The following is a 20,555-nucleotide window of genomic DNA, read 5'->3' on the forward strand; positions in this document are numbered from 1 at the left end:
GCTTAAGATTAGGTGTGCTGAACTAGATAAACTAGGAAGTTTATTCCTGTATTAAGATCCTAGCAGAAGCACTTCTTTCCCTTTCAGCAGGCGTTTGGTATGGACACGTAGCATTGTCCTAGCAAACACCGATTGAACCCTTCACCTGTTCACAGGGAAGGAAAAGTTACTGGTTTGTCTGTTGGATTTTTTTTCTCCGTGTAATAGTCATCATACCCCGGCTGCTTTCTCAAACAGCAGCATACAAGGGCACAAAGACACTTCGTAAGCAAGAACAATTCAGCAGTTATGTGATGTGCTCTATTCAGAAAACTTACTTACGAAATTAAACACTGCTTCACTTGAAAGGAAATGGTTTCCAGGTGTCATCCTTCATAACTGGAAGAGAGAACGTCTCTCTGTTTCTTAAAAATCTCTTTTTTCTTGCAGCACACCTGAATCCTGGACATGTGGTAATTAACTCCTTGAGAAAACTTCCTGTGAAAATTCCCCATAGGTGACGGTGAATCTGTTAATGGGTGTTGTAATGATGGAAGATGGGGAGCAGTAACATGAATGCACTTTTTTATTAAATGTTTCGGATCTGTTGGGAAGCTACATTTTCACAAAAATATACAAAAGAATTTCTTTTTACAAATATTTACATTTGATATCAGAAAACGACATTAGCTACATATTTTAAAATTAAATTTGACAGATACAGTCTTGAATTCTGAAACGTAATGCTCCAGGAAGTTATTTCTAATTTTTTTTAAACGTGAATTAAAGTACTCAAGGTTCATAATCAAATTTAAAAAATCTTAATGCAAAAAGCTGATGTTTCATTTATATATTTTTTATACTTTTTTATATATATGTTTTACTTTAAATAAACATACAACATTGTTACAGGAAATAGACATTCATGGTGGAAACCAACATGGAGTACACTTAAACCCATGATCCTTATTACAGTAATACATGACCATACCTTTGGACTAGTTCAAAATATATACTTTTTTTTGGTTAAAGCAAAAGGGATTATCTGACACACTCCATAATGAAACACAACAAATCTAAACAGACAACTGGATTTTAAGCTTAAAGAACTACAGTAAAATATTCTCCTAAGGTGACCTGACAGGAGGAGAATAGCAGAGGACAGGCTCTTGGCTTTGTAAGGAACAATGCTGCAATGTTCTGTTTTGTTTTGTTTTCCCAGGTAGAAGACTTAAAATTATGGGGTTTATTTATTTATTTTTAATTTTCCCAATGCCTTCATTAGCTGCTCCTTTCAGAACTAGCTGCCACCGTGAAGTTCTTTTTTCCTTTTCAGAGTGAGATGACAAGACAATTTGTAAGGGCAGGAGCAAATTATCACTCCCTTCCTTGCCGAATTTCAGCAGCTCAGATATCTGTCTTGGAGCCCACTGGACAAGGTTCAGTGTAAGGCAAGCTGCGCACTCTGTTCTGCTTAAAAAAAAAAAGGTGACTAAACCCAGCTCTAAAGCTAAAAGTGCATATATATTTTAAACGGAATGAGTGTAACGCAGTTACTTAGATCGTTACATTATTTTAAATGATCACTGTGGTCTTGAGTGTATGCTTATGTTAAATTTTACATTAAAAATGCATCAACCTTCCTCACAAAGTAGCAGTGCAGCTTTTCCATTATTTTGTATATTATGCTGTCTACTCACAACTGAGCTAAAAAGCATAAACTAAGCTCGTAATTACCAAATACTGTGCTGTTTTCTTTTCTTTTTTTCTTTTTTTTTAAACAAGAGATATCTACTTTTTGATTCTGAAAACACAACACAAAGCTACGTAGCAGCAAGTAAAGGAAAAACAGAGCAGAGCTATGGAAGGTACTACCCCTACTACCCAACAGCACCAACATTTCACGGAAGTACAGAAAACCATTTTTTTTCCATGCAATTTGTGCCAGTGTTCATGCTTGGTGGAGGTTAGATTAATAGTGCCTATGGGAGAATAATGGCAAAAGCTAATAAATGAATTGTTGGATATTATGTGAAGAACTTTCATTTCCTCCCAACAGGCTTATAATCCTGCAGAGGACTGAAAATAACTATAGCCCTACTAAATCTCCTTTTCAGAACCAACCAGTGCAATACTCACTTCAGTAATCTACATCTTTATCCTTAGTCATTCATCTCCTGCTCAGACCAACTGAGAACAGCTGACGATGGCACTACGTGAAAGCTGCAGTTACAAGAAATACCTGGGATAACAACATTTGTCCCCTGGGGAAGAAGTCATGTTATGAAAGACTGGTAAAGCATGAACAGTGCTACTCCTGTAAACTGAAATTGTCAGTTCTGTTGGGCCTGCTTCAAAGCTGAAATGGTGTGACACAATTGTAAGAATGTAGCAAAGTCAGAGGAAAAGACCTTGAGTCCCAGGCAAACAGGGGGGGGCTGCAGTCAGTGCCATTCAGCTCCGGGCAATACTTGAGCATAAAGAGTAGTCAAACACATCTTTGAAACATGGGATCAAAAACAGTCAATATATATATATATATATTTTGCTTTCTTTTCAAATAAGCTCCTACACAACACCTGTGCCCAAACCAAAAGAGAAGTGCAAGTAAGTAAAAGACAAAATTCCTTTGCAGAGACTTGAGGCAATTCCACAGCAAACAGTTGAAACAAAAATTCTAGGTTTTGGCTTTTGAAAGAGAAATCCAGACACACACTGCCTCTCATGTGCCAAACTCAGCTGTCCTCTAGCAGGTTCAGAATAGTTCAGAAAGTTGTGCAGAGATTTGATGTTTCTTAGCAAGAGTCGCGACAGATAAAAGTCAAGGTTTGCCATCTCAGTAGCACCTGTACCAAGTTTGGATTTTAAAGGTAAAGCTCACCTTAAGATTGTATTTCCTTATTTTGTAATCACTTCACCAATTTGTTCCTACTGATAGGTATTTACAGGCCTACATTACATTCCTCTCCTCTGATTTATCATACCTACGTTTGGAGGCCCAAGACAGAACCACTGCAGGACCATTAAGCCCACGTGTGCCTCAGATTGCTCCCTGCACACCCAAGGCCCCTGATGGAGGCTGGCTGTGAAGTTTTCCAAAGTATAATGTTTCTTTGGTTTAAAAATGTTGCTTAAAGAAAGCATTTAAGCCCATTTGCGCAACAAACTAAAATATGGATAAAAAACAGAAGAGGCTTATTAAGACAAATCCATTCTTGGTTTATGTGGGAAAGATAAGTAGCATTTTAAAATACAGCTTTAAACTCTTTTACCTGAGCTCTCAAAATCACAAAGCATTTTTCTATCAATACTGTTTTGTTACCAACATGCATACGCTGCAACAGTGGTAACTGATGTTAGCTGCTGCACCCCTGTGCTAAATGGTAAAATGCTAAATTAGGCACAGGAGTGGAAAGAGCAACAGATAAGCACCTGCATCTCCCCAAAGCCAGCAAACGAAGTTGCCAGCAGCCTTTCCCTGAGCACTATTTACTTAACACTACTGTTCTCCAGTCCTCCAACCCCACAAGCCATCCCTGAAGACCTTCCATCTGAAACAAGACATTTGCTCTTTGCATAGAGCTGCTCCCCATCCACCACTTGTGCCAGTCCTTCGGCCTCGCCTTTGCCTATTTATAAGCTTTCCTTTCTTCATTTCCCCTTGTTTTGCTTCCCTCTTTCTCCTTCTCTCTGGGTTTATATTACTGGTTTTCAATTGCATCACTTTCATCTTGTCTTCCACGGTTTAAGAAGTGTATGAAATTGTGACAATTGCCTATTGAACATACTCTGCACCTTTTCTTTTTTTCCCTCTCCTTTTTCTTAAAGTGATTTAGTTGGATTAGTGGCTTAACTGAGTTAACAAAAACCAGATGAGAGTTATGACTATTATGCTGCAAGTAAACTGAGAAGGGGGTGGTAAGCAGTTATCAGTTCTAGCATCAAATAGAGTGGGAAAAAACAAACCCACCCAGTAATTATTACTTACTAATGAATGATTTTGGCAAGGTAACCTATTGTGGCTCTTGTGCATATTATATACCTAAAACTTCTTTTTCCCTCCTGAAATGAGATCTGCAGAATTTAAGTAAGTCTGAAGTCAAAGTTGAAGTTCAGATGCCAGAGAGAACCAAAGAAATGGTTTTGGTCTGACCATGCCACAGTGATTGGTATCAAGAATGCATAGTAGGCTTTGGCAAGCTCATGTATCTATATACGTGAGCAAAGATTGAATGGTGCCATAAACTTTAGGAAAACAGAGCAGATTGCAAAGAAGCATAAGAAAGCTGTCAGAACAAGGGTATGCAAATGCAATGCAGCGAGCGATGCTGAAATCACAGATGTGACAATTTATTCTGACTTCCCTTTCTGTAAAGCCTACAGGATGATTCACTTTGTCCAAAACACTGACAAAACAACATTTGTCTATGTTAACATTTGTTTGTGCTAACAGAATAAAAAGAATCTTAGAAGATTAAGGCTTGTCACATCTGTGACACTGATAATGAAATAGAGAAATACATCATCTTGCCTGCATAAGAATTGTATTTGAAACCAAGATCCTTAGCCTGTCCCACTACTACACCATACAGAGCAAGGTGCAACATACTAAGACTTCCAAGTATAGATCTAGAGTGAAATCCATCTGCGAGTGGAGACTTGAGCTCTGTTGGGTGCAATCTAGAAAGCAGGTCAGGTGCAGCACAAACAGGTGCTCGGGGCTTGTTGAAAGAAGGATTCATTTGCCTTGGCAAATTTGGAAGTCAGAAAAGGGATTAGGCAGCAGCTGAGAGAACTGGTTTAGGTTTAAACTAAGCCACTCTGAATGCTGTCAAAGTTCTGCTCTAGGTATTCAAGTCCTTTATTTTGATCTAGTTTCCAGATCCAGGAGATAAGTCATGTTTGCTTTCTAGTGGTGCAATTCCAAATCAGCATTAACATGACTTGTGTAAAGTTCAAAACCTGATATTAAGCCAGACAGAAGCTGCTCTGAAGCTTTCCTTCAACTATCAAAACCAAGTTGTAAAGTAGCCTTAATTATCTGAAGCGCTTTCTTTTGTCTCTAATTTCATGTAATCTATTGCCTTCTCTATCAAAATCTGAAATTGTATACAATGACTACCCCCTTAAGAATGAGAAATTTAAGATTCCAAGTCTAAATGACTCAACACATTTGGCTTATTAGTTCCCTCTACCCTAAACTGTGTTCCTCAGTTCCTAAACCATGGTAATTTTCAGTTCTGAATGTATTCAATTTTTGTTTGTACTTAGGAGCTTGATTTGCCGCCTATTTTTTTTTTTTCTAAGCATATTTAAATAGCTTTCAAGAGTGTATTTTTTTCAGGTGAAATTACATTTTGTTTTCCTTGAAACAGTTCTCTTTTTCTTCTTTCAAGAGACCTCAAAACATGTCTGAACTTTTGGTTAGCCCTGAAGTGGTCAGGCAGAAGGACCAGACGGTCCTAGCTGACTGTTCTGTATTGCTGACTTTAAAGATCCCAAAGATATGTTTGCTGCTAACCACAGACTTCGAAAGACAATTAAGCTAGAAAATAAATCCATTACAAGTAAGAAAAGAAGTATTGCTTCCACTTCCTTAGCACTTCATAATCACAGAAAAGGCTTTCCCCAGTTCTTGATCGAGTCTTTTAGCCCACTTTTCTTCTCTCCAATGGTTGCAAGCACAAGGCTGTGACCAATCCCTCCGCATTCCAGCTTCCTTCTCGATGCGCTTCGAGATGCGCATGCTTCGATGCTTCCTTCTTCCTGCTTCTCAGGTCACGTCAGCCCCTGCCTCTCTTCTGAGAACCAGCTACAAGGTCCCAGTGTACACTGACACAGGCAGTCTGCTGCCTTCTGCATACGCTTCAAGCACCAATCTGGGTGGCAACAGTTAGCAAGTTACTAAAGTAGCACTTAATGTAAACAGCAAATGAGGCACAATAACAAGCACCATCACAAAGACCACAAAGACCGCAAAGCTGCCATCTTGAAGCATGCCTGCAGCCAGCTGATTGCACAAAACATTCTCCAAGTGGTCCTCAAGAACAAACCTGCAACTGAGGCCATATTCACTCCTCTCCTCTCCTCTCCTCACCATTCGTGACCATTCCCTGCTGGCTGACCACATTTTACCATGCAAACCCCTGAGCACTTTGTCAGGGAAAATACCAGCTGCCAATTTGGCTTCAACAGGCAGAACAAGGCTGGTAGTTTTGTTTCTAACACTCCTCAGCTTCCAGCCCCTGCCCCAGCTCCCAGCCCTTTCCAGCTGGAATGAGGTTTGGAAAGGAATGAAGAAGCAGGGAGAAATGGAGCTTGGACTGTTGCACTGCCACTCTCAGTCTTGCCCTACTGCAATCCACCCATCAGCTTTCTGCTGGTACTCCACCACTCATGTGGCATTTGAGATTTCTCAGGAAAAAAGCACCAAGGACAAATTATCAGTGGAGAGGCACAGTTAGATTAACAGAGGCGAAGAGGACACGATCAGTGACGATACTACAGGGATAAGGAACAAAACTTGATGGTCCACATATGTCTTAGCATCAGATGAAAGTCTACAGAAAATCCTAAGGATATGAGATACTGAGCCTAGGATTTTGAGGGGAAAACTTATAAGAGGCAGAAAATGGACTTTGTTCTGGCAGTCTGTGTTGGACAGACTATGAAGGAGCTCTTAACAGCCATCCAACTTAAACTGATAAAAGGGAACCTTAAAATAGAGGCAGGAAAAAAATCTTACTTCAAGTCAAGAAGTCCTTCACAGATGTGTTTAAAAAGGGAAAGAGTTACAGCTATAGCATAGCATATTACAATTGATTTCTCTGGCCAAGATTTAAATGTCGGTTACTAATTTTCACACAAAACAGGCAGACAGGCAACAAGATTATGATACAAATCAGGTCTAGTCTCATTTCTCAGACGCAATTCCCCTAAAATCAAAAATGTTACTGATAAGATTTCCCTCTACACTCATGGACCGTATTCACAGAGTATTTGATCCTGCAGAATAGCAGCTGCATGACTGGCAAGACTTTGCAGAGAAGCATCAAGCCAAGAAACCTGGCAATAGTCTAGTTCATTAACTTCTTTAAAATAAATATTTATTATATCTTGATATATAAAGAATATTATCTAAGACTGTGGGGCAGGTAGCTTTGTAGAGTATATAACAGACATTTTTGGACCTAGGAGAGCACGAAAGTCTGGCTCATTAACTTTTTTCCCCTTCCTCTTCCACACGCAAACCCTCCCATTCCCCCTAGAACCACCAAGTACACAAGATGCTTACAAGAAGAGATGAGGTTTATGTCACATATCTGGCGTAAGAGAATGCAAGAGGGGAATAATATCAAATCTACTGACTGACCGAAACAAATGGCATCATTAAAGCAACACTGACTTACACAGATGAAAAGAACTCTATGTTCCTATCAGAATGTAACTGTGAGTAGTGCTGATAATTAGTTACTTCTATTCCCTCCCATGTTGCATGAAAAAATAACTGCACTGATTAAAAAACAGGTTCAGTTGGTAGCACATCCCTATGACATGACTTAGACAAATAGCTGATTAAATATTCCTCACTAGTACCCCAGGTACAGTCTTCAGGTTTTCACCATCGCTGAAATGTGTTTTTTTTTCTCACCTCAGCTGTGTTGCAGGATAGAATAAATGCACTTCTGCTAGAGGTGACAGCAGGCCCATTTAAAGAAGCATATGATCAGATGTATTTTACAATCAGGAGAGAAATCTGAGTAGACACTTGTCCCAGCTAGTCCCAACTCTGCTAAAAAGTTAAAATGCACAAAATATAGAGTTTGGAAATTTCATATTCTCTCTGAATTCCCCTGTGATGCTGAGAAAATAATTCATATTGCTATGAAATTCTATTTTTGCAACTGGTGATATCCCAAGCCTTATCAATTATGAAGGTTACAAAATTCTCACCTTAGTCCATGTTTCCAGCATAGAGGCTAGCAGCCCAGTCAAGTAGCACAGCAATAATCTCTCTTCCACTGAGAATAACTTTTATTCACAAGGCAAAAATTGGAGTTAGACTTTTAGGTTGTGGGCAAGGCACTCACAATGTGAGCAAATATGATTTTGCTCACAGAACTAATTTAATGTTTAAGTGCAACAAAAACACTAAATTAGCCATGAAGATCATGCATATCCAGCAGCTTTCACCAGACATGATTGTGACCCAGGCCTCTAAATATAGAAATACTTAAGCCCTAAGGAATCGGCTGTCTTATTTTCTGCTTCATCAAATGATGCTTCCTTTTGATCAGTCATAGAAATATAATTTGCCATTATAATAATTAAACATTTATTAAAATACTATATATTTAAGACTTAATATATGGTTTCTTTCAGTAATAAAATACGGAATACTCTTTTTCCAATGATTTTCAGCCCCCAAAACTTAAAGCAGAAACATTCATGCTCAGAACAGATCAATGTACAGTACTAGATCAGAAATAACATCTTTTGATTAGAAACCCAGGATCTTACTGTGATACTGTACACTGACTAATAATTCCCTTTTTTCTTTTATCCATGTTTTTCATTTTCAACATCTGGCAGTGAGTGAAATACAAACCCGGATTACAGAAGTTAATCTAATGGCCTCAGCATATTTCCTACAGTCTATCCTTCTGACAGACTCTAGATACTTGTCTTTTAGAGACAGATTACTCTGCGTCTTGGATCAGCACCATTTCTTAAGCATGCAGGGCACAGTAGAATATCACATTGCAATCCTGGGTATTTCATGCCTGGTGCTTCACGCAGCATCCTCTTTGCAAGTCTCCATGTCTCCCTCAATGAGGCATATGCACACACTTCCAAATAAATAAGCTGCATTTTCAAAAAGAAATTAAATATAAGAAAGGGCTAACACAGTCAAAATAAACAATTTGGTTAAATGTATAATGCTCTGAATACAGAAATACACACAGTTTAATTTAGTAAATCTTACTGACATCTGGGCTATTTGTTCTGTTGCAAGTATTTACTTCTTTATATACAAACACAAAAACAAGCATAGACATTCAATGATCCAAATTCTGAACCTGAGCTTTATACTGTTATGGACTGTCCCTGTCCACTCCTATATACTTTCAGCTAACAACAGAACAGATACGTACCTGCAGTCGTCCCCTCCAGCACTAACCACGTATCTGTCTCCACTTGTAAATCGAATGTTGGTTAAGTGGGCAGAGTGACCTAAAAAGCGTTTGTGTTTTGCCTGAAAAAAAACCAATAAAATTAAAGAGTAGTAGAAATAACTCTGTGTCCTGGTAAATCAAACCAAGTAGACATGTGTTTCTCTACCTTTCTATTGTATCATATATTCATATAATTCAGAATGCTATCTAGGTTTTCAGATGTGAAAGATCTCCTGAAGAACTACCGCTGAGCTGCAAAGATAAAATTATCTCCAAATGAGACAGCACCTGCAAATTTGGAGCAATGCTCAAGCTAACATAAAAATACAAAACATATTTTGTCACGTGATAAATGTCTAGAATTTTTTTTTATAAAATTTACAATATTGAAAAGAAATGATTTTCATTACAAATTACTAATGCAGTGCAGTCTCAAATCCTGAAAATTAACTATGCTAGTATTAGTGACAAATCTGTAAACACTTCATCCATGGAAATACAGTAAAGGCACTAAAATTACCAAATGCTTTCCTCATCATCTGTCAAATGGAAATTGGAGATGCGGATTAATAAAATTAAGGCCTTTGTGATTTTCAGTAGGTAGGTGCTACATTAGTGCAGCCTGGCAAATAGTATTAACACCTTTCAGAACTTACAGCAAGAGTCATTGTACAAAATGGAAAATTAGGAAAAATTTGAGATGAAGCATGCTTATGAGACTAAAACTAAGGTTACAAAGATGCGTTACAAAGCTACAAATTCAGAGAAGAAAATATTTTTACAATATCAACAGTACTTTTTCTTTTTTTTTTTTCGCCTTAAATAGCCATGGAAAAACCAGGTTCTTACAAATTTTTCGGGACATGGGAAGTCGAACAGTTTGACCATGCCAAAATCATCGCCTGTTACAAGATTGATTCCGGAGTGAGAGACACAGGCACAGTTTACATCAGCTTTTTCAGCATGTCTGGACCAGATTCCAATTACTTCATCACCTAGAACACTGAAACAGAAGAGAGAGAGATTCTTTTGGAAACTGCAGGAAAAGCAATAGAGTACAGGAATAGTAAACAGCTCTTATTAATGTAATATGTTTTAGAAGAATGTCGTTCTTACATTTTATCCCTATACATACAAATCTCATATAAAGTTTATTCTGTAATTAATGTTTACATCATCCTATAATTGCTTCTGAAATTTATTTGGTGCTATAATTCCCCACATACTGTGTCCCATTATAACACTAACAAGTACAAGGTGAAATTAACAGTACTAATAATAAAGTGCAGTGAGGCATTTGGAAAAAAAAATTAAGAAAGGATGATTAAAAACAGAATACTGCAGTGCAAGAATGGGACAAATAAGTCTTAGCTATCAGAAAAGAATTTTAAAATATATATTGTCACTAAGTTTTTGTTAATTCTGTAACATTTTCATATCATATCATTAGATGAGAAGGTTCCCTGAGTCCAGTGAAGGTTATTCATTAAATTCTTAGGGGGTGGGGGGGGAAGGAGGGGGCTGAGGGCAACGAAGAAGAGAAAGAAAAAATTATCTTATGATTCCAAAAAGAACACTAATAGAAAACTTCATTTGCAAAACCTTTTCAAAAGTTGGATTTTATTTAGCTGTGCTTATGATGTATGTGCATACTTCCAAGAAAGCAAAGGAATGAGTACTTTTTCACTTGTTAACAGGTGGATGATTTGGGAATTTTTCTGTGATTTTTTTTTTCCTCACAGAGCACAACACAGTATATTCAAATATTTATTTATTTATTTTTACTTCAGATATACTGAGTTGGGTCAGAAGGCACAAGTCTGTTGTTTTCAAAGACGTGACAAAAATGGCTTACCCGCATAGAAATAAAAAGTTAGCACAACGCTTCAGAGCTCTCTGAAAAACTCATAGTTGTAGTCTGGTCTTGCAGCAAAATATTCAGAATTACTGCTGATGAATATAATCTATATGTGTATTTATTCTCAACTTTTGACTGAGATAGCTAAACAAAAGCAGGCAAGCAGCTCAGAATAAGGCAGAAGAAATCAGATTTGCATAACGTGTAAAATAAAGCATTAAGTATATAATAAAAATGTTATATGATGTAATGCTTCATGTAATTTCTAAATCCATTTTTAAGTAAATGTAATAACTTTAGGTTTTAAAAAAATACTTTTTGTACAACTTTTAATATGCAAGTGTTATTAGGAATTTTAGTGTACAGACACTATTAGTGTAATACTGTGCATAAAACTCAAATAATCAGCCTTGCACTGTCTTTTAAAGTTTTAACATTTCTAATTTTCCTTGTACGCTCATCCCCAAATCATTATTTTGAAACAAAAAATGCAGTAGTTAACTTTCATAGCAGAACGAAAAACTACTGAGGTCACTACAGATACGATCAAAAGAAGTTAGAGATGATACATAACGAAGAGAAAGGCAAACTTTGGAGAGATCAGTTTTTATCTGTTACCTTGACCAGTCAAGCAGCTCATGTTCTACCAACAGAACATGCTACGTGCTTTGTTTTGCCACCCAGAGCTACATGTAAGTTGCCAGTGCACATAGGTGCATTAAAGGAAAGTATCTGAATGAAGGGATGAAACACACTTTTAAATAGTAGGTGTTTCCCCTGGAAGTTACAAGTATTTTAACAGGTGTAAATCCGTGAATCGTTTACCTTGTCCAAGTAGCCCAAGTTATTCTGTCAATCACAGCCTGGTCCACAAGCTGTTTTCCTGAAGGCACTTCATAGACTTGCCTTTTGTAAGACCCAGTAGATACCTTACAGATGAGCAGAGAAGAGTTAACAGGAATTTAAAATACAAGGGCTTGTTTGAAATGATGAAGTTATAATTCAAAGGGGGTTTGAAAAGCATCTTCTTGATAGTACCTCTAAAATTAACTTATCTATTAATGAAGCATCTTGCTCAATGAGTTGAAAATAATCAAAAATCTATGCAAGTATAAGGCAACAGTGAGAAGGTGTAAGAAATCTTCAATTTTAAAATGTCTAATCGAGAAAGTATAGTTGAAACACACTTCACATTCTGCCTATAATATTCATTCTCTATATATTGTGCATGTTGTTACGGATGCGTGCATATCAATAAATAACATAAAATTAACTTCTGTCTTTAAAACTGATATGCAGGTATTTCATCCACTGTGAAGAGGCAAAACCATGCTCATGTAATTTCTCCTCTCAGATATGAGTGAAATACAGAAAGCAACGTATGCCTAATTCATTTTGATTTAAAAAAAAAAAAATGCATTTAGCCCTGTGGAAAGGAGTTCTACCACCATGGTTTTGTTGCTGCTCTGAGAAGGCCAGAACTGAACATAAGTGTAATGATGGTCAGGGATGTGAAGATTCACAGTTCCCTGAGGCTTACTGAATGATAGACTGTACGCCTTCCTCGTTTAAGAGGAAGCTTCAAGGAAATAAAAAGGCAGGGCAGCATATTACAGTGATTTTGAAATAAGTTTATCCTTTCTCTGCTTATTCCTTGCATTTAATATCCAGGATAACTATTTTTTTAATCCTTATACTGCTACAATAAAGTAACAGTAACCTCCTACTCCAACATTTAATTGCAAAATGTAGTAGTTGTCAAAGGAGAATACTTGTACAGCACCTGTCATAAGTACATTTGCTATTCAGTATCTCGAACAATTAATGATTGATACCTGGAGATAACAGCTATCTGCAGAGAAGTCCATCTGGATCACAAAACTTGGGATGTCCTTGCAATAGCTGACTCGATTTAGTGTGGGGCCCAATGTCAAATCATAAAAATCCACTGCATTCTCACTGGAACCGACTGCTAAATAACGAGAATCTGGGCTAAACCTGAGAAAGAGTTTATGAATACACAAACTTACCATAGATTTTAAGACAGGTTTGGTTTCACAACAGATTCTAATACTTGAGAAGTGTGGGTAAAATTGCATTTCAGGCATCTGCTACCCACCATAGGAGGAGGAGGTTTTTTTTTTTCTGTCTGCTTAGCAAAATAACTTGTGAAACTAAATTTTGGGGGAATATATATACATTAAAATGTGGCAATAACTTTGGTATAGCTGTCATATATAAGTGAGTGGGGAACATCTCTGGGATAATTCAGTTCATTGTCTCATCATCATCATCATCTCAATGTACTATCAACTGTGACACACCTTCGATGACTTTGACTCTCTAAAGCTATACTTACAAGGCTACAAAATAAAAAAGTGAAATGATTTAAACAAAGAAACCTCAGATCTTCTAGATGAAACTTACTAAATAAAAACACTTGAAATCAAATCTTTCATCTATCCATTGCATCTTTGCATAGTGGTTTCTTTCCACTAGTTTTCCTTTTTATTTTTGTAGCTCAGTAGCTTCCTGGGCTGAACAAATTCCTCAGAGTAACATTTGTGTTAGTAGGGAATTTCTTTATTTCTGTTGCCTTCAAGACATAGCCTTCTGATTCCAGCAAGCCCTTCCTCTCAGTGGGGCTCTCCTCCCTACCACAGCAGGGTGCCTGTTGGTCTCCAGAAGTTCCTCTGAGCTAAACATGATTAATTTATCTTATAGAAGGAAAAGTCTTGTACTCCTTTAAGTGGGCTTTTAACTGTCCCAGGAAACAGAAGCAAAGATTTCCTTCTGAATAAATTCATTTTAACAAAACATAACTAATAACAAACTGACAGAGAGGCAACTTCCATTGCCAACTTCTCACAATCCAGTCACGTAAAGGTCTGATCTCATTTTACCTCCTGCGCACCATCTCTTACCCTGCTTTTTCTTACACCTTCTGATCTGCCCTGTGATTAAGGTAGTCTCTTTCTATTGTTTGTTTATTTCCTCCTTCCACGTCCATTTTAACTAATATCTAATTGTTGGCAGTATCACGTGAAACTCCCCCTACTGTAGACAGCCTGTTTTTTGACTGCTCATTATTTCTTAAGTGCATGTAGCTCATCCTTCCTTTTTTTTCCAGGTACAAGAATAATCACACCATCTCCATAATGCATGCACTGATTCCAGTCCTCTGAAATGTCATTGCAATCCTCAGAAAGTACACAATTAAATTATAGTTTTAAAAATCAAAAGAATAGAAATGTTAAGGATACTATAACATACGCATTCATTGTATTTTCTGACCTGATATCCTGGATAGCTGATCTTCTATCTCTTTTTTTTCCCCAAATTTTCAGAGAAGTCACAAGCAAGATAATAAATTCTCCGTTTTTCATGCCAATAGCTACCATATCACCTTCTGGGCTGTAACAAACAGTACGAGCTGCGTGCCCTAAGCTGACTTTGTTCAGCATCTTCTGTGAAGGAATAAAAATTCAGAAGAGTAAGTGTTTCTATTTGTTCTTATTTCAAATGTACCTTATGCTTATAATATCAGATTAATTATTCTCACAATACATTAAAAAGCAAGGTTTGAGTCTGCACCATCACCAGAAGTCTAGGATTTTTTTCTTTCTCCCAAAACAACTGTTCTTCAACACCTACCTTTTCAGCAATATCCCAGAGTCTTACTGTGCCGTCTTCTGCAGCAGAAAGGAAAAAATCTCTGGAAGGATGTGTTGCGAGGCCCCAGATTGGTCCATCCATATGACCATTAATTAGAATGTTACATGCAGCATTTTTCTCTCCAACTTCAATTATTTCAGCATTTCTTGTGCCAACAAGAATTTTTCCCTTGAACAACAGTAAAAGAATTATCTCTGATATAATACATCAGCTACTTGTGATTAACATTAATAAAGATACAAACCAAAGCTATAATTACATTAAGAAAGTCTGCTCAAATCAACTAATCAAAGCTAATTTACTTTTTAAACTCATCTATGATCTATTGAAGTAGAAAGGAGTATATAAATGGTACCAGTTGACTAATTACTTGCAAGTCAGGTATTTGAAATGTGAAAAAAATAGAAAATAGAAATCCTTTGTTAGTCTACAATCAAAATACTTAACGAATATTAACCTAATTCATACTAAGATCTCCTAACGTAGATATTTTTTCTCTTGTTAAGTCAGTTGTAGACATCAACCTTTAATTTCAAATACCAATTATCAAAGAGGTAGGAATTTACCATATTTTTAATGCTATGGATCAACCCACAAGTTATAAGCTTTATTTTAAACACATCATGATTCCTTTACCTTGCCCCTACAAACAGAGCGAACACAGTCAGTTATTTGTCCTGTCTCCAGTCTGAACGCACGACATCGTTTCAATTCCTGATCCCATAGTTTAACTGCTCCTCCTTCCTTTGATCTATTAAGTATGAACAACTGTCAGTGTAACGGTTGGCACAAAAAAGACAATGAATATATGAAAGAAATACATATAATTTAATGTAATTTACTGTAATACTGTAATACTGCATTTAAGTCTGTTTTAAATCATTAAAGATCCATTAGTTTTTACTGAACAGGCGATGTTTCTATACTGAGCCTCCTAGCTAAGCAAGAAATACTGATTCAGAATCTCACTGCATTACTTTACAGAACAAGCTGAAGGACAGCCACTGCGTTAGTAGCTTTTAGTGAATTTGTTTACTTAAAGGAGCAATTAAGCACATGAACAAAGTGCCATCTTATTATTAGGACAGACAGCATTTATCAAAATATGTTTCCTGTTTCCCCCAACTACCTGTCTTTTACTACATTTGCCGTGAAATTGCAAAAGATATATGAGAAAAATCACACAATGTTAACTGCATGAGATATCAAGCCCACATGTTAATCATCAAAGCACAAAGTATTTCTCTCATTTTCAGGAGCACTGCTATTCCAGTGAAGAACACAACAAAATCAGAACAGTTTTCAAAAAGGAGTTAATGTTTTAATGAAAGCATTATAAATTTGGCATTTCCACTTGAGCCAGGACATATGTTTAATTTGTCTTCAAAGAGAAAATCTCTCCTAGCAGAAAATACAATGTTCCATAATACTGAGCAGTCAGCATTACAATTTTGATTATCGAAGAAACTCTGACAAAGAAGTCCAGAAATTTTAATCACAGTTACTGCTATTATACTATTATTATTAGGAGAATTGCAATAGAATATTAATTCCTTGTACTTGCAATGCAATATTCTTTTTTTCTTGACATTACTGTTTTGACAAATGATTTGTTATCATACTCAAAGAGACTGTATCAAAAGAGGCTGGTGAACTGCAATTAAGAGGGTCAAGGCAGAACCAAACATGCAATTTTCCTAAATGTAGAATTTGTTTTGTGTAATTTCAATACTTCAGTACTTCAGTACATACTTGAAGCTCATGAAGTAGTGGCTTTGGTGGTAGTAGTTACTACTTAGGGATCCTAAGGTGACTACTCTCCAAGCTTGGATGTCTCAATCAACTGCTCAATATTAGAAGGGATTAATCCAACCCTTTTTTTTTTTTTTTTTTAGAGAATGCATGTGCGTGAAGGAGGAAAAAGAAAGATGACTCACGGCCTTTCTTTGCCTCCTGTAACAATCAAGCCATCTCTTAACGTGGTGTACATTGTGAAAACTGGTCCATTGTGAGCTTTGGCCACAATTCGTATCAACACATGATCTTTCCAAACGCAAACATCTCCACTGATAGTACCTGTAAACGTCAAGTTATTCTGAAAAGAGGAAAAATATACTAAATTCTGAGTAAGGCAGGAAGAAAAACACTCAGAAACATAGATCACAACCATTTGCTTTTATGCCAGATTGCCCTTTTTAATTTTTCAGCTTGTGTAGAGCAACCAATCATGGAGGAAATGTAAGACAGGTCAGAATGAGCTGCTGTATGCCTTGTTGAAAGCTGATGTGTATGGTTCCATTGTAGCCATTAGGCTCCACGCTGCAGAAAGAAATGCAGTGACTGAAAATTCAGCCATAGAGTTATCTATGTTTTCAGCCTATGAGGTGTGCATAAATATTGTTAAAGAAGCAGAAAACCAGGAGCAGTATTGACACTTCCCACAAACAGGCAATCTGCACTGTTTTGCTATGTGCATTATGGCTGTAGTAACGAGTAGTTTATGAAGAAAGCAGTCTGATTTAGAATAAAGCTGTCTGTTTTTCTTTATTTCTGCTCCTCATTTTTGGAAAGTAATTCAAATAATTATCTCTGATGTTTAAGGCCAATTTCTTAGGGTATATTATAGACTAACAGGAACTGGTTATTGAGCAAAACTGTTTTATTAAGTGAAGAATCTTCAAATTCAGTGTCTCATATTTTAGTATCAGTATAGATTCAGTAAGAACACTTTCCTTGAATTGAGTGGTGTTGCTGTTCTACATTCTTATTAAAAGGTTCGGGGCAGTGGCCCCTAATAAATGAGTAAATTGAAGAAGACTGGAAATGAACTTGGAGCAGACTCTCTTATCATCCTCACAACATAACTGTTCAGCTGTTTTCAACCTTTGTTTTGGAGCACCTGAACCAGCTCCTTCTGAGTGAACATCAAGGATGAGTAGTGCTTCCAGAACAGCTCTCTACAGGCAGTATGGAGTACATACTAGGTTTGGCTTTATTCAGTTTGCACATATTTTTACAAAATCCTCGCAAGCTTCGCATCCTCAAAGAAGCTCGTACCACACCCCAGAACATTCAGCATACAGCCCAATTTACACACTAAGGATCCTTCCATAAGAAAGTTCACAGAGGTTTCCCAAACAACAGACTAATGCCTGGTCTGTGCATTTCTAGCACCTATCTTTTGAAAGGTATCTTTCTGCTTTGTAGGACATAACTCTCTTAAACCAGAGGTACCTGAAGACTAGTAGTCTTACAAAAATAAAACCTCTGGCCATTTACAGTCTCAGAATCCATAGTACAAATTCAGCCTAGACCCTACGGGCAGACTAGCAAGCAGACACGTGCAATAAAAGAGAAGCATCACTTCAAAAGAAATGTATAGCTATCTGCCCAGCTGAAGATACAAATGCTGCCCATATATAGCAGGTCCTGAAACGGCAAGGATATGGAACTTAGCAATGAGGCCTACATCTCTAAGAAACAAAACAAAGCAAAACAAAACCCTACTGAGGTCATTTAACAAATCCTAACAGTGTCCCAGGACAATGCTGCTCTCATGTAATCCGTGAGCAGTAATGCATACAGATCATAATACAGTCACACCCACAGTCTATAGTCAGCTTCGTTGTATCTGGATTAAACACAGTCATCAACCCAAAGCACCTATGTTTGCTCCTTCTGAAAACATAAAAACACATAATCTTTTTTCTTTGTATTAGTCGGTATTAGTTCTAAATAAAAAAATAGAAAGCTAAAGTGAGTTTAATAAAACAGCTGATACAATCATTAGCAAGATAGTACAGCCTCATTTGAATTGAATAAAAACAGAGAAGAGTCAATTTTTTGTATGCATACTTTTTATAATAGTTTAAGGTACGTACAGCTCCAAAAGCTACAGACAGCATTGTCTGCATTCGGGCATCTTCTATGGAACTCAGTAGCCCTTTTTTACTGAGAAGAGCTCTTCCAGCCAGTGTCCAGAACCTCACATGTTTCACACCCACAGAAACAAACTGGGTGTCTGAATCTGGTCTGAATTCTGCTACAAATATGCGCTGGTTATGACCGGCTCGGCTGGCAATTTTGGCACCTAGCAGAAAGAAAATGGACTTTTAAAATTCACTGAGAAAAATATACATTTATGGCAATATTTATTTACTTATTTGTTCATTCTGGAGAATGACGATTCATCCAAGACCAGACAGGTCATGAAGAAAAGCAAAATCTGCTCCTAAATTAAAATTAAGCTAGAATTGATTAAGTAAGACCCAGTATTGAGGTGTAACAACTAATGAATGTGCTTTATACTTATGAATTTCAATTTCCTCAAGAATGTAAGAGAATTAGGAGCACAGATCCAAATATCCATCTCCTCTTAAATTACTTGGAATCCTCTAAAATTGACAAACTGTGTACAAACTACAAGAGACTAATGAATGACTTATTGGAAAATTTTGTCTAAAGATGTTTTATTTCTTTCTGGAGAAAATGCAGAAACTGACTTCATTACATATGATTGTAATTCAATGCTCTTCCAGTCTTTTCAGAGTTATTAAAATTTTGACCCATACGTATGAAGATTCCTCAATAATTTTATTACCTGAAAAAGACATTTTGTTACCTGGCCTCCTGTGGTATTTAGCTCTTTCCAGGGCATATATTTCTTAGATGCCACGCTGAAGCTGTATCAGCTCTTAAGGAAGATCACAAGTATATTCTTACTGAAGGGGCAATTAATCGCTACTCATGCTTTCACCACAACTGCGTATAACATACGTATTTGACCCTGCATCCAGATAGACAAGCTATGGAGGATTATCTGCATGGATTTGGTAGCTGATCCATAAAGTTTTGAGAGATACTAGCTGATTAACAGAAATCTCTGAAGTGAGAGGAAATAAATCACCAAGTCTAGAGAATCAATTTTAAAGTCTGGGCGCAGCTCTGCCAGACAGGAAGCAGATGACCAAATTGCTTTATCCTAAATCCTGACTCATATACTACAGTTTTTCAGATTGACTTTATAACTTAATACACAAATAATATAGTAGCACAGAGGAGTTATACGAGTGTTACATTTCTGCAGTGTTCAACTTCTAGAGCATTATTTTACAGGTAAAGCAAATAACCAGACTTTGGAGAATAAGAACAGAAAATTTAATCTGGATGTAAAAAAGATATTTATAAAGGGTTTCTACCAAGCAGCAAAAAATGACTTTTTAATTTTTTTTTAAGATTCTCTTTAATTATTCTATTTGTAAATCAGTGAACTATGTTGATCTTAATCCAGCAACTCCATAGGAGGTATATTTAGCAGTTATTAAAACAGATAAGTACATTCAGCTTACCTCTTCTTACAGTGCATAGAGCACATCATTTATCGCAACACTTTTCTGTCTGCTGATATTTTTATGTTACAGTTGTCTTTGCCTCAACCCAATATACTTCTAACAACATAAACAGATTCTACAAAAGGAATCACTTTCCTACCTTCCTGCCATTTCCAAATGGTAATGGTATGTTCAGGATCAAGCCCTACAGAGAGCAGCAGTTTACCAGTGGCACTGAAACTGACTGAGCAAACTCCCTTTGAATGGTAGCAGCGCAGTACCGATAATGTCTGTTTGTTCATTGCATCCCACACATGAATAGAAGGAGCTGTAGCTACACAAATATATTTAAAAAAAAGTTAATTAGTGTACATTTTAACCATGTCTAATGATTTTCTTTCTGAATTAATAAGACAAAAAAAAAATTCTTATCAGACGAAAAGAAAGTAAGGAGATTTTGGCTTCCCTTCAAAAACCAATTTCATGTGAACAGGTTCCTTAAGCCAGGACTAAAACATTGGTCTCATTGTACTACTG

At 36.8% G+C, this 20,555-nt stretch overlaps 1 protein-coding gene across 4 annotated transcripts in view; it reads right to left on the minus strand.

Annotated features, from left to right (window-relative positions):
* EML5 (echinoderm microtubule associated protein like 5) overlaps positions 99–20,555 on the minus strand; it is a 108,221-nt gene continuing 87,764 nt past the window's right edge. For 3 of the 4 annotated variants that reach the window (XM_021402739.1, XM_021402738.1, XM_021402737.1), the window contains 11 exons: positions 20,179–20,352; positions 18,570–18,778; positions 16,626–16,783; positions 15,325–15,439; positions 14,668–14,856; positions 14,308–14,480; positions 12,849–13,011; positions 11,839–11,942; positions 10,005–10,158; positions 9,135–9,235; positions 99–8,844 (listed from right to left, as the gene is read on the minus strand). In XM_021402739.1, coding sequence (XP_021258414.1) covers positions 8,808–8,844; positions 9,135–9,235; positions 10,005–10,158; positions 11,839–11,942; positions 12,849–13,011; positions 14,308–14,480; positions 14,668–14,856; positions 15,325–15,439; positions 16,626–16,783; positions 18,570–18,778; positions 20,179–20,352 — 1,577 coding nt within the window. In that variant the 3' untranslated portion in view covers positions 99–8,807. Of the gene's footprint in view, positions 8,845–9,134; positions 9,236–10,004; positions 10,159–11,838; positions 11,943–12,848; positions 13,012–14,307; positions 14,481–14,667; positions 14,857–15,324; positions 15,440–16,625; positions 16,784–18,569; positions 18,779–20,178; positions 20,353–20,555 lie in introns of those variants that run through there. The other variant, XR_002440404.1, reaches the window with a different exon arrangement.

This window comes from Numida meleagris, chromosome 6, assembly GCF_002078875.1.
Source record: "Numida meleagris isolate 19003 breed g44 Domestic line chromosome 6, NumMel1.0, whole genome shotgun sequence".
Lineage (NCBI taxonomy): Eukaryota > Metazoa > Chordata > Aves > Galliformes > Numididae > Numida > Numida meleagris.